This window comes from Hyperolius riggenbachi, chromosome 4 (assembly GCF_040937935.1).
Source record: "Hyperolius riggenbachi isolate aHypRig1 chromosome 4, aHypRig1.pri, whole genome shotgun sequence".
Classification (NCBI taxonomy): Eukaryota; Metazoa; Chordata; class Amphibia; order Anura; family Hyperoliidae; genus Hyperolius; species Hyperolius riggenbachi.
Window position 1 is genome coordinate 380,584,583 of NC_090649.1, and position 12,985 is coordinate 380,597,567.

At 41.0% G+C, this 12,985-nt stretch overlaps 1 protein-coding gene across 6 annotated transcripts in view; it reads left to right on the forward strand.

The window, feature by feature from the left end:
* BIRC6 (baculoviral IAP repeat containing 6) overlaps window positions 1–12,985 on the forward strand; it is a 342,965-nt gene that overhangs the window by 141,929 nt on the left and 188,051 nt on the right. For 5 of the 6 annotated variants that reach the window (XM_068232104.1, XM_068232106.1, XM_068232108.1 and 2 more), the window contains exons 38-42: window positions 423–556; window positions 3,333–3,486; window positions 4,146–4,262; window positions 8,043–8,197; window positions 10,602–10,728. In XM_068232104.1, the coding sequence (XP_068088205.1) occupies window positions 423–556; window positions 3,333–3,486; window positions 4,146–4,262; window positions 8,043–8,197; window positions 10,602–10,728 (687 nt within the window). The remainder of the gene's footprint in view (window positions 1–422; window positions 557–3,332; window positions 3,487–4,145; window positions 4,263–8,042; window positions 8,198–10,601; window positions 10,729–12,985) is intronic. The other variant, XM_068232109.1, reaches the window with a different exon arrangement.

The following is a 12,985-nucleotide window of genomic DNA, read 5'->3' on the forward strand; positions in this document are numbered from 1 at the left end:
CAGAGCTGTGCAGATTCGGTAGCAGCGCTGGTTTTTGCGAGGTAACTCAGCGTGATAGCCGGTTACGCGGTGATGGCAGCTGGAAACGCAGCAAGCCGGGCGGTAATTGATTTTACCTGGGTGGCCCGCCCACATGTTTGACCCTGGGGAGAACACTGACATTGATAAAGTATAAACAAAATACAGGTCATCATACAAGGAAGTTGGCCTCACATTGAGATCTTTTTTTAAAAAAATGTGCTGAAGTTGAAAATGTTAACTATAAGGTAGTTCTTCCTTTATTTACTTTTTTTAAATGCTAGAAAACTGTAATTATGAAAGTACAGCCTTAAAATTGCCCAGTAATCGTCCTCAAGGCCCATGGTGATTAGGTGGCAGACCTCTCTACTTGGCAGTATTAAAGCTGTTTTCATCACCCAAAGGTGCTCCTCCTCTATCATCTTTGGATAAAGATAAAGAAATTGACCTTGAATTACTGCAAGACCTGATGGAAGTTGATATTGATCCTTTAGATATTGATTTGGAAAAGGATCCACTCGCCGCCAAGGTCTTCAAGGTATGCTTTATTTCCTTTATAGTTATATTTTTTCCTTGTGCTGCATAGTCATGAACACACATTTTATGCAGTGCAATGAATAGTTTTAACAACGTTTATGTTGACTAAATTCCCATTTGTTCATATGAATTGAAGTGTAACATATGCACTCTACTGTGGCTGATTTGATTGCTGGAAGTATAAATGATTCATAACAATTGTGCAGATGAGTACTTGCAAGCTTATGGTCAGTGATCCATGAAAGCCCAACTAAACCCAACACTGAACAAGGCCAATTTTGATAGCAGTCAGGTTGATTACTGAATTGTAAACCATGTACAGAAGCAAATTGATGAACAGAAAACCCTTTTTATAACTTAAACTGCATTACGGCTCATTTCCTTGCATTTCTGTATGCAGCTGGTGAACAGGTCAATCAGGTGTTATCATATGACGCTGAAATAAAGAACCATAGATGCCATAGATTACATTTCCGAGCATTCCTGCATTACTGTAGAAAGCACTTGTGTACATGGAGTCAGACCTGTAGTTTTAAAGGCAATAGGTGGTATGGAGATGAAACAGGCTCCTGAGTTCTTAAAGGGGGTCGAGGTGAGAGACATGGGGACTGCCATATTTCCTTTTAAACAATGTACTTTGCTTGGCTGTCTTGCTGACCCATTGTCCCTAATACTTTTAGCCATGTACCCTGAACAAACATGCAGATCAGATTTCCTTTGGGTGTTATGTTACATACTTTGCCTAGGCATTTCCCAATTGGACAAAATAATCGACCCAATGATGAGGAATAACCATAGTGATTTACGGTTTAGGCAAATCTTTTTTTAAAACAGTTAGCAGAGCTCTTTATTGAAAAGAACATTTTAATTGAGTAGGGATATGCTTATGGGAAGAGGTCATTGCACTGCTTGTCAATACAGGGGTAAGCATAGCGTAGAATATAGTTTCGAATTGCTAATAGTTTGCCTCTATTACTTGAAAATGATCAGCTGCATCTGTCTTATCCACCCAAAGGTGGTGAGACTGACTTGGTCTCTGCTGTTTTCTGACCAAGTTGATCGTTCAAGTATTTTCTACACACGCCTACTGTATTACTTTCTGCTCGCCCTGAACAGAGCTGTTGGTCTACTATGTCTATCAGTAGGTTGCTGGAATTGCCTTGCAACACAATAATACCACTTTTATGACATTCACTACTCTGCAACCGCCTAATGCCTATTGGGGGCCGCAGAGTGGTTCCCCCAGGACTGTCTAATGTGATTGGTGTCAGGTCGGAGGGAGGAGGGGGTCAGGGAGTACAGGGCAACGAGGGCCAAGCTATGCTGCATCGTGACCAAGGAAGGAGTGGGAGATGCTGCGGACATGTGGAGGGCAGCTGATTTAAGGATGGGTGGGTAGGGACTGGGTGGGATGAATGGGATACATCATGCTGTGACTTCGGGACGGGATCGGCTACAGGAGAAAGTCACAGAACCGCGCAGCGAGGAAAGCTGTTCGAAGCAGAGCAGCTGATCCGTGGTGAATCGGCTGGTCAAGAAACAGTGTACACTTTTCCAGTGTGTCTAACGGCTGAGCCGTCGTCCTGGATGGCTTAATACGTAAGTACGTAAGAGATATAAACACATTTTAACAGTGAACCTGACATGAGTAAAATTTAAATAAACACATGAGGTACCTGCAAATGAATATTGCATACTTACCTCGCTGTCCGTTCCTCTCAGAAGCTCTCCATTTTCTTCTAACAATGATTCCTTACATTTCTGACAAGATTTTGTCAGAACTGAAATACATCAGTGGCTGTCCATTATATATCCATTACTTTCAGCTATAACAGAAAAGACAACTGATGTGCAACGTAATGTCCATGTATCCCTATGGCTCAAGAGGGCAATATTAGTTTTACAGTGTGCTGACCTGGAAACTGTTATAGGTTAGAGAAAGAGATTGAGTAGACTAGGGATGATCAAAGAGATGCAGATACTTCTGAGTTTATGCAATTTATGTAAAGCTTTATGAAAATATATACAGCTTGAAATTGGACCAGTCAGTTTAAACCTGAATGGTACTTTATTGGCCCAATTTCAAGCTGTATATATTTGCATAAAAATGTACATACATTTGCATAACGCCAGAAGTATTTGCATCTCTTCGATCATCCCTAGATCATCCCTAGAGTAGACTACACAGGAGGTAAGTATGATGTGTGTATGTTTATTTTGACTTTTAATTTTCAGTTCAGGTTTGCTTAAAGGTCCGTACACACGCCGGACTGGAGGCAACGACGGGTCTGTTGTCACCTCCTGCTGGGTGGGCGTTCCAGCGACAGTCCGGCGTGTGTACAGTCTGTCGGCGGACTGATACGGCTGTTTTCTGAGCGATCAGCCTGGCTGGAACGCCCACCCAGCGGGAGGTGACAACGGACCCGTCGTTGCCTCCAGTCCGGCGTGTGTACAGACCTTTAAGTGCCCCCAAGGGACTGCATCATCACGCCTCATAAGGCATTGTGCAGGTTAATGAACCTGGTCAGAAGAAGGAAGCTAGAAATGAGTTACAACTGGGTCCTGAGGCACAGCCAGTAGTGCGGTTTAAAAGAAATACTCAGTTTTTGTTTTTTTAGTCGCATGTAGCTTCTTCCTAAAGTTTTCATGCTTTGCATATGTTTGAGATCTGCTCATGTAGAGCTGATAGAGGTTTGAAAAGTGATATTTGTCCTTGTAGCTGTTGGTTTTGACTTCAAACACTAATTTTTTTTCTTTTTTCCTTTATATAACAAAAGCCTATCAGCAGCACATGGTATGATTACTGGGGTGCCGACTATGGCACTTACAATTATAACCCTTACATCGGAGGTGTTGGAATACCTGTAGCTAAACCAGCAGCCACTACGGAGAAGAATGGCACACAGACTGTGACAGTATCTGTGTCTCAAGGTAAGCCTCTGTCCTCCTCATCTGTCTCCCAGGTGTGCATACTCGCTACAGCTGCAAGGGAGAGGCTTAGCAGAGAGCAGGTTCGGTGGCTAATGGGAACTTGAGGAGATTACCGGTTTGACAAATGTATCTTCTAAAAACAGTGGAAATAATTCATGATGCGGGGGCTAATATATAAGCATATATAGGCATGTGGGGGCTAATATAGAAGTTCTCACTTGGGTTGAAATGTTTATCATTTTGAATGGAAAGATAGAACCTCTGTTGTCTTTGTTTCCGCGTCATTATTGGAGAAATTTTACCTTGAATCCCTTGGTACTTGGGGACCCTGTCAGCTGGAAAGAAAGTGAAGAAAAACTTTTTAGTGGGGTACACACAGCAATAGAAACATCTGATGTTACGCAGCAGGTCCCATGCATGAACCATTGTCCATTTACGCTGTTCTGGTCTCTCTTGGTGTCCTACGGACAGTCAAAGAAAACCATAGCGGATGTGTCTGTTTTCTATGCTTTGTTCGAAATGGTCCTGCAGGATGGGACTTTGCGTTTCGCTACCGCAATGGACAGAACTGATTTGTTTAAAACTTACATGTGTGAATAAATTCTATAGATAACAGAATGCGTTCAATTGAGTGCTCTATTCTGGACTTTTGTTTGCAGCTCTCGATGCTCGTTTGGAGGTTGGCCTTGAGCAACAAGCAGAATTGATGTTGAAGATGATGTCTACACTTGAGGCAGATTCTATCCTACAAGCACTAACAAATTCATCACCAACATGTATGTATAGGACTGTTAAAATTGTAAAACTGTGTGTTTGTGTTTACAAATGACCAGGGCTGTGGAGTCGGAGTCATGGAGTCGGGCAATTTTGGGTGCCTGGAGTCTGAGTCGGGAAAAAATGCTCTGACTCCGACTCCCAATGAATTTGTAACTGTAATTAAATAGAAAATATGATAAAATGTTCTATTTCTCAGATAATAGTCATTAAAAATAATGTATATATACTGTAATAGCTGTGCTTAGTCCACAAAAATGAAATAAACCAATCAAAATTAGTTACTTGTGCTGCTTCAATAAAGCAGTCCCCGTATTTTTAAGGTCAGATATACATATCTGATTGTGACTGTATATATGATGTGTACACAGGAATCTCTTATATATACTAAATAACATCTATGCTGTAAGAATAAAGCCTGATGTGTAGCTGTGTCACTAATAGAGATGGTCAATGAGATGGAAATAATTCTGCATTGATGCCGATTTATGCAAATGTATGCACTCCCTTTGCTGATGAAATAAAATAATTTGATATGTTGTTAAAATTTGGTTTGGTGACTACAAATTAAAAGGTACCTGAGACGGATAAAAAGTAAAGTTTTATACATACCTGGGGCTTCCTCCAGCCCCCTTCAGGCTAATCAGTCCCTCGCTGTCCTCCACCACCCGGATCTTCTGCTATGAGTCCAGGTAATTCAGCTAGTCAGCGCTGTCCGGCCGCATGCCACTCCCACAGCCAGGAACATTCTGCACCTGCGCAATAGTGTTGCACAGGTGTAGTATGCTCCTGGCGGCGGAGTGTGTGCATGCGCACTACGCCCGACTGGCTCAAGTACCTGGACTCATAGCAGAAGATCCAGGTGGTGGAGGAGGACAACGAGGGACTGATTATCCTGAAGGCGGCTGGAGGAAGTCCCAGGTATGTATAAAACTTTAATTTCATCTGTCTCAGGTTTACTTTGTTACACAGTAGTACTATACTCTACATATGCACTCCCCACAGAGCTGCAGGGAATCCACTGAGAATGCTGTGCACATTGAACACAGAGGTGTTGTCTGTTTACAATCTACTCATTCCCCTGCAGAGTACCTGCACATCATTCTTACATGTACCCACACTTACATTGCCTAGGGCCTGATAGATGTTCTTTGTTCCGGTTTGTACCTTTTACAAGTACTCTTACCAAGGACTAGTTTTAGTCTAAAGGGAATAAATATAGTAGTCTACATATCCTTCTCACTTCAGTTGTCTTGTAAAATTCCTAAGCTTTGGCAGTTAAGAGACGAATTTCATGTTACATACTTTTAATCAACAAAATTGTAATATGCAAATTAGAGGAGTCGGAGTCGGTGGAATCCTAAACTGAGGAGTCGGAGTCGGTGGATTTTTGGACCGACTCCACAGCCCTGCAAATGACAGCAGCATAGCTCATAACACGGTTGTATTATACTGACCATTGCCTACAGTCAGACTTCCAATTGATTTCATACCACACACTGAGACATGTGACGCCTAAAGTACAGCGCCCAATCTCTGTGTTAAACCTGGTACATGCATCCAATTTTGATTGGGTAATGACTGGCCAATTTTATCAGCTTGATGTAGGATGAGGGTAAACTGACCTTAAATACTTTGAACAGATTATTCCATCAAATCATTGGCCAGTCACATTTGTGTGTACCAGGTTTTAGACCATTGTTACTTAAAATGGTTAAAGAATGTACCCATTTATTCATGACTCTCCTTACCATGGATCCCCTCTTGTGGCTAACTGCTTCTTATAATGTACCCTTTGACACACATATATTTGTAAAGAGTAGTCCATAGTTTGTATAACTGCTTTCCCTTTTTCTCTCAGTTAAGTGAAATACACTTTTTCTGGCTTGTTTATATATGATTTATCCTGTTTGATTTCAAAACCTATTGACTGCACCAAGCTCAAAAACCCTCTCAGCCAATCACTGAGGTATGCATACTATACCTTGGAAAACTACATTAGGAAAATGAAGGGTGGGGGGGAAAAAATTAAGGAACCAAGATGCCCGAGTGACCAGTAAATTCTAAGCTGCAGATATTTCCTCATCAGGGCCGCCGCTGCCATAGAGGCATTGGGAGCAATTGCCCTGGAGCCTGTAGGGGCCCTCAAGATGTCTTCTCCCCAACTTAACTGTTGCTTCCCGGGTCCTCTGCCGAGTCTTTGACTTAGTAGCGCCTCACCTGTGCTGACAGGAAAACTCCCCTTTTAGTCTATGGCTCAGTTTATTCCCATCTTCCACCACTGGCTGCATCTTCTCTGTGACCCCCAGCATGTTATTGTGTAATAACATGCGCCATGTCACGGAGGAGAGGAGCCCGTGAGGATGAAGTCAGGGAGTGCATGGAACTACAGACTGATAGCAGCAAGCTCAGGCTCTCTGGGGTGAAATTTGGCTGCAACAAAAGGCCCCTAATGCTGCTTTTTGGTGGGGGGGGGGGGGGGGGGCGATGGGGACACTGGGTTAATTTTTCCCAGGGTTTCCATTGTTACTACAACCAACCCTGTTTCCCATTAGACAAAAGAGCCACCATACGTAAACCATTATCGGTGATGAAGCAAAGAAGCAAGTCCCAAAGTAATCTTTTGAATTTGCTTTCAGAAGAACAGTGCTGTCTAAATCTTTTCTTCTAACGTCAGCAAAAATACCCCCATTAAAGAGGAACTCCAGCCTAAACAAACATACTGTCATTAAGTTACATTAGTTATGTTAATTAAAATAGGTAATATAATCTCTTACCCACCCCGTTTTAAAAGAACAGGCAAATGTTTGATTCCATGATGGCAGCCATCTTTTTGTTTGAAAGGAGGTGACAAGGGAGCATGAGACACAGTTCCAACTGTCCTGTGTCCTGAGCACCTCTCCCAGTTGCTAGGCAACGTAAACAACATAGACAATCCCATCATGCTCTGCACAGCATCAGGGGAAAAAAAAGCCTGGGCTTTTTTTCTTTGATGGGTGGAGCTTAGATAAAAATGCAGCTAAAAATGATGCTTTGGTAAGAAAAACAAAGTTCTGATGCTGTGAAACTGTTATAGAAACACCAAGCCTTTTCAGTTCTGCTGAGTAGATTTTTAGTCCGGAGGTTCACTTGAACTTGTGCCTGGAATAGGACTACCTTATTGACTCAAGGGACCATATGCAATTACTTTCTCCCCTGAGTTTTCTCCTAGTAGATACATTTTCATCTTCTATTTAGAATACCTTTGCATGATTTTGCAATTGAAAAAAATACCAAAAAATAGTTGGAAAAGGACTATCAAAATTATTTTGAGCATTTTTTTATTTATTTATTTTTTATTTATTTTTGCTTGATTGTGGTGTGAAAAGCATTTTATTGACAAATTTGTAAATATCAATAGGAGAAAACTGAGGAGAAAAAGTTAAATGCATATTGGCCAATATGTTATGATTTTTTTTTTTTATTTAATGACTGGATTCAGGTTCTAGAGTGTTAAAGCTAGCGGATCATGAGAGAGCCTTTAACAATGATCTGAAAACTTGGCTCTCCAGCTGTCAAGGAACTTGTAGTTCCTTAACAGCTGGAGAGCCAAGTTTGCAGATCACTGGCCTATAAGTTCAGCAATGGCCTGCTTCATGTTTTCTTTCACAATACATTATCATGCAGTGTTATTTATCTTATGGTGTTGACAAGGAGAGCTGAGGTAGCTGAACTTTTCTGCAGAAGCTCTGTAATATGGTCTGAAATGTTAATGGATATTTGTTTTGTTTTTTTCCCCTCAGTATCACAGCCTTCCAGTGGTACAGACGACTCATTGTTACGGGGGTTGCATGCTGCCAGTCAGGCAAACCAGCTAATTGTTCAGTCGTCTTCCATTCCAATGCTGAGTGCCTGTTTCAACAAGCTCTTTTCTATGCTGCAAGTGCATCATGTTCAGGTTGGACACTTGACAATTTGTATATGTCCCTTTATCTATTGTATCTAACACTGAATTAACAATCACATGCAGATGGTCGAAGGTCTATGGCTTATATACATCACTTTTTAAATGTGCATAAGCCATGGACCTTTGACCATCTGGTACCATTGTTTCCTGCCATTTACCACCATCTGTCCAAACACTATTTTTTCCCCTGTTTTTCCCATCATTTGAGCCGACTCTGGAATCAACTGAACTGGCCCTAACTAATCTCGTAAAGTATTCCAAGCTGGGTTTCAGATAATAAATTCAGCTCCATGTCAAAGCTCATAATCTTTTTGAGACCTTCCGCCATATCTTGCATTGTGTCGCAGTTAGTTATCCTTAACTGAACAAAAGGTAAGAGTTTCACTTACCTGGGGCTTGGACCAGCCCCCCACTGTGTCGTCTTGTGTCCACAGCGTGCCGAACCGATCCTCTGTTCCCCCGCCTCAGCTTACTTTCGGGTATGCCAACTGATCAGTCAGCGGTCCACTACACCTGGGCGGCCCTTGCCACGCATTTCCTTGTAAGCATTCACGTCATTGAACGCGTCCTGCACAGGCACCATAAAGAGAGAACCTCTTACTGCACCTGCGCAGGACGTGTTTGGTGGCGTGAATGCTTACGAAGATATGCATGGCAAGGGCCACGCAGGCATAGTGGAACGCCGACATCTGTCGGCAGAACCGAAAGTAAGCCGCTGTGGGAGAATGGACGATCTGTTCGGCGCGCCGCAGGCACAGGTAGTCAGCAGGGGGCTGGTCCAAGCCCCAGGTAAATGAAACTCTTAATTTATTTTTTTTTTTCAGTTAAGGATCACTTTAATGCATTTAACTTTATGCATTGAATTAAAGCACGCCTGAAATGTGCCTAAACTTTAAATATAAAACACGGTGGGCTAGAGCAGTGTTTCTCAACATTCGATTGGTATGTACCCCTTTTAAAACCCTGTACTCGCCAAGTACCCCCCAGCATAGTAAACATTATCACAAGTACCCCTTGACAAATATATATTTAATCGTAGTACATAATTGGTTCTAAACAATTTCCAAGCATTTTCTATTGCTTTTAATTAACTAAATTACTAATTTGGTGTTGTTTAAATAAGATTTATCATTTATTAAAACTCTCAATTTGTTATTCTTGTTTAAATATATCAAGCCCGAGTACCCCTTGGAACCATCAGAAGTACCCCCTGGGGTATGCGTACCACACGTTGAGAACCTAGGGGCTAGAGTATCCACTACTCACCCCCCTGATGCTCGTTGTCTGTTGGTCCCTCTAGTTCCTGGATGTTCAATGTGTGGTGAATAAGCAGTTCTGAACTGGGCAGTTTGGATCCATGAATGACCACTGAAAGAAAGTGCTTGTGCACTTCTTTCATGCAGAAACACTTTCTTTTACTGGGCATGTGCAGTTCAGAACTCGAGCTTGCTAAAGTGCTTGCGCACAGCAACGTTTTTTTTTCTGGAGAATATTTGAGGAGGAGCCAGTTAAAGATGTTAAGTGATAGGGACCTAGCAGACAACAAGTAGCAGGAGAATGTATGTTCTCACTGTGTGTGAGAGGAGGGAGCATGGATAAAGCTCTGATTTGAAATTGAAGGATCTTTTTACATATTAAATGCATACAGTTTGCAGATGTATTATCGCCTTTAGCTTTTATTTTTCTTAACAAATTTTCTGTAAAATTGATCTCACTGACCACTTTTTTTTTTTTTTATAACTTTCAATGTTTATCGAAAACTTATTACAATAACAAACAGGAATTTTAGTTATTTTAGCACACATTTCAACCTTCACTTTGTAGTCCTCAAAGCTGACACTGTCAGTTTACAGTGCAATGCTTACTTTAGATGGTAGTTGAATATGCAAAGCTTGATTGAACGAACATTTGAGCTTTAGCACACAAACTTTGCAAATGAACATGTATGTATATTTTGGCCTTGTATGTTAATATGTATGAAGGAGAGACATACAAGTAACATGCCACTGCAGTCAACAATAGCTGTACTTTAGATTGCAGTTTCCCCAAGCGGGAGAAGTCCCAGATAACAAGGCTTATTTAGTTTGTTGCTGTGATAGGGACATTAATTGCAGTCGTTGGCTAAATATAATATGTGTTTTTTTTTTTAATGTCATGTCCTTTACATAGCTAGCTTAGGAGTGCTTTTATACTAAATAGAAGTCATAATGTTTTCCTTGCAGCATTTGTGGCCACCATAAGACATTCTGGCTGTTTGCATGTTTCCTTAGTAACAGCGCCACAGAAGGTGCTGGCACTATGAAAATACAAAATAATAAATTGCAAACCCATTATTGTTATTCAGAAATCGCTATTTCTTAAAACTTTTCTAAATTAGAATTTATTTATTTTTTAGCTGGAGTCACTCCTACAGTTATGGCTCACATTGAGCCTAAATTCCAGCTCAAACGGAGGCAAGGAAAGTGCTGGTGACCTTTTCTTATATAATGCAAACCGAGTACCAGTCATCTCCCTGAATCAAGGTATGTATAAATATATTGAATTTCTTTTATAATTTAACTTTTCTGGAATTTGCATGTTTTTGTTTCATGTTTAAAACTTGTGGTCTTTCATACCACTAAATGATATGTTGTAAGGACTGCTTCACACAAGAGCTTTGTAAGCGCTAAAATTTGAAAAACTCTAGCTAATGCAATGCTGTGGGTCATTTTTTTTGAAAATCATCTCTCAGGTGAGAACACACATAGGATTACATTAGCCCACCCCCCTAAGATTGTAAGCCTTTGACAGGGTCCTCCCTTCCCTAGTGGACACTACATGATTATGGGCTCGGTTCCTATGACAGCCTTGTACTTGTATTATTGGGTCTACCTAACCCGCCCCAAATCACATGGTCATGTATTTTTTACCCTATTTGCCTATGTTGTATAACCTTGTGAGGTCTGTCATCCTTTGTATCATTGTATGTATTTATTGTCCAGAGCTATGTAATATTTTGGCGCTTTATAAATGCAATAAATAATTTAAAGAGCTTTTAAAATTGCAAGTGCTTATAAAAGCTCTCGCGGTGTGAACCAGCCCTTAGGGCCCATTCACACTAAAGTGCTTTGCGGGCGATTTCGGCAAAACACTCAAGCGCTAGCGCTTTTTAAAGCTAGTGCAATAATACCCCATGGGCCCGCGAATGCGGAAAAATTGCCAAAAATCGCCTGAGCAAAACGCTAGTAAAGGCGCTAGCGTTTTGCAAGTGTGAATGGGGCCTAAGTCTTTGTATTTAGCATATCCTCTTTTTGAGTTCTTTTAACCTAGCAAGTGCTTGTTTAACCAAGTTGTATCTTTAATATATAATTATTTGTGATTGGTCATTGATAAAAGTCCTGTCCCCTTTACAAGTTATTCATTGCTTAAGAATTCAATTTTAGGTTGCTACCTATGAATATTAATGGTTCTTCCTCACCCCAAAAAAAGGCCTAAGGCTCCAGTATACAGATATCACATTCAGTAGTTCCTTTAGTGACTTGAGGCCATAAAGGAAAAAAGAAAAAAAAAAGAAAATATCTAGGTTAAGACTATTACACCCAAAAATAGCCACATAAAGATGAACCCCAAGGCCATTAACCCCTTGAGGGCCACAGGCTTAATGGCTCTTTTCCCTCCTTTTTTTAACAGCCTGCCAGCGGCGATTGCGGGCTGGCAGGCTGATCATGGAGCTCCGCTTCATGTCTTTGCAGGGAACGATCGTGCATGTGCGCTTTCCCTGCTAATCTCTACCCCCAGGACTTGATGCCGATCGGCGTCAGCCGGTCCTGGAGGGGCACTCTGCGGACACCAACTGGCGTTAAGCGGTTGCTGAGTGGTTAATTTAATCTATATAAAGTAGGTTTCATTAGTTTCAATCGATATACATAAATACTGTATATCCAAAAATGGGGCAACATGAGAACATCCACTGCCTAGAGCTTACCCTGTACAAGTAAATGTCTTGGAAATATGCTACACTAGAAGATAGAAAAACAGGCCAGTTATAATATGTTTTGCAAGAATACTCTCCATAAGGACTGTTGCTGTTAACAACTAGTAAATATGAAAGTTGTTTCTGATGATTAGGCAAATATCATGCAGTAAGTATTAAACATGTCAGCAGAAGTGGCTGCCACTTCTGCTTACCTGTTTGAATACTTATTGCATATTTGCCTGATCATCAGAAACTGCTTTTATGTTTGCTAGCTACAGCCTTGCCTTTCACTTCCCTTAGACAGAGCCATGGCAGGGACTTTTTGGAGTGAGCACCAGATTCTGGTCTGTCTGCTTGAAAAGGAGAGCTCTGCAGCCATCAAATTTATCGTTGACTGTTTTTAAAGAGGGGTGATAGTAAAAGCTTTTCTCTCTCAAAATCCTGCCTTAATATGCACCTAATTTTTTATTTTATTTTTTTGCCTTTGTACAACCATTTCATGCGGTGATGCAATGCTAATAATCCAATATTGAAGTTAGTGTAGAATTGTAAAAAAAAAAAAAATGTTTTGCTTGATAAAAAGTCACTTGATGTCTTTGTTTACTGAAAGAGCTATGGCTAATGCCTAAGACAGCATACAATCATTTGCAAAGTGGTATGAAACTTCTTGGCTCTAAAAGATTTACAGTATAAAATCTCCTACTACCAGAAAAAAAATATTGTTAGCAGAACAGCATTCAAACAGTTAAACACCACACTTTCTTCTTCAGTGGGAAGCTTATATCGGGAGCGGAGGAAAGAGTTTGGACGAATCCCAAACTTCC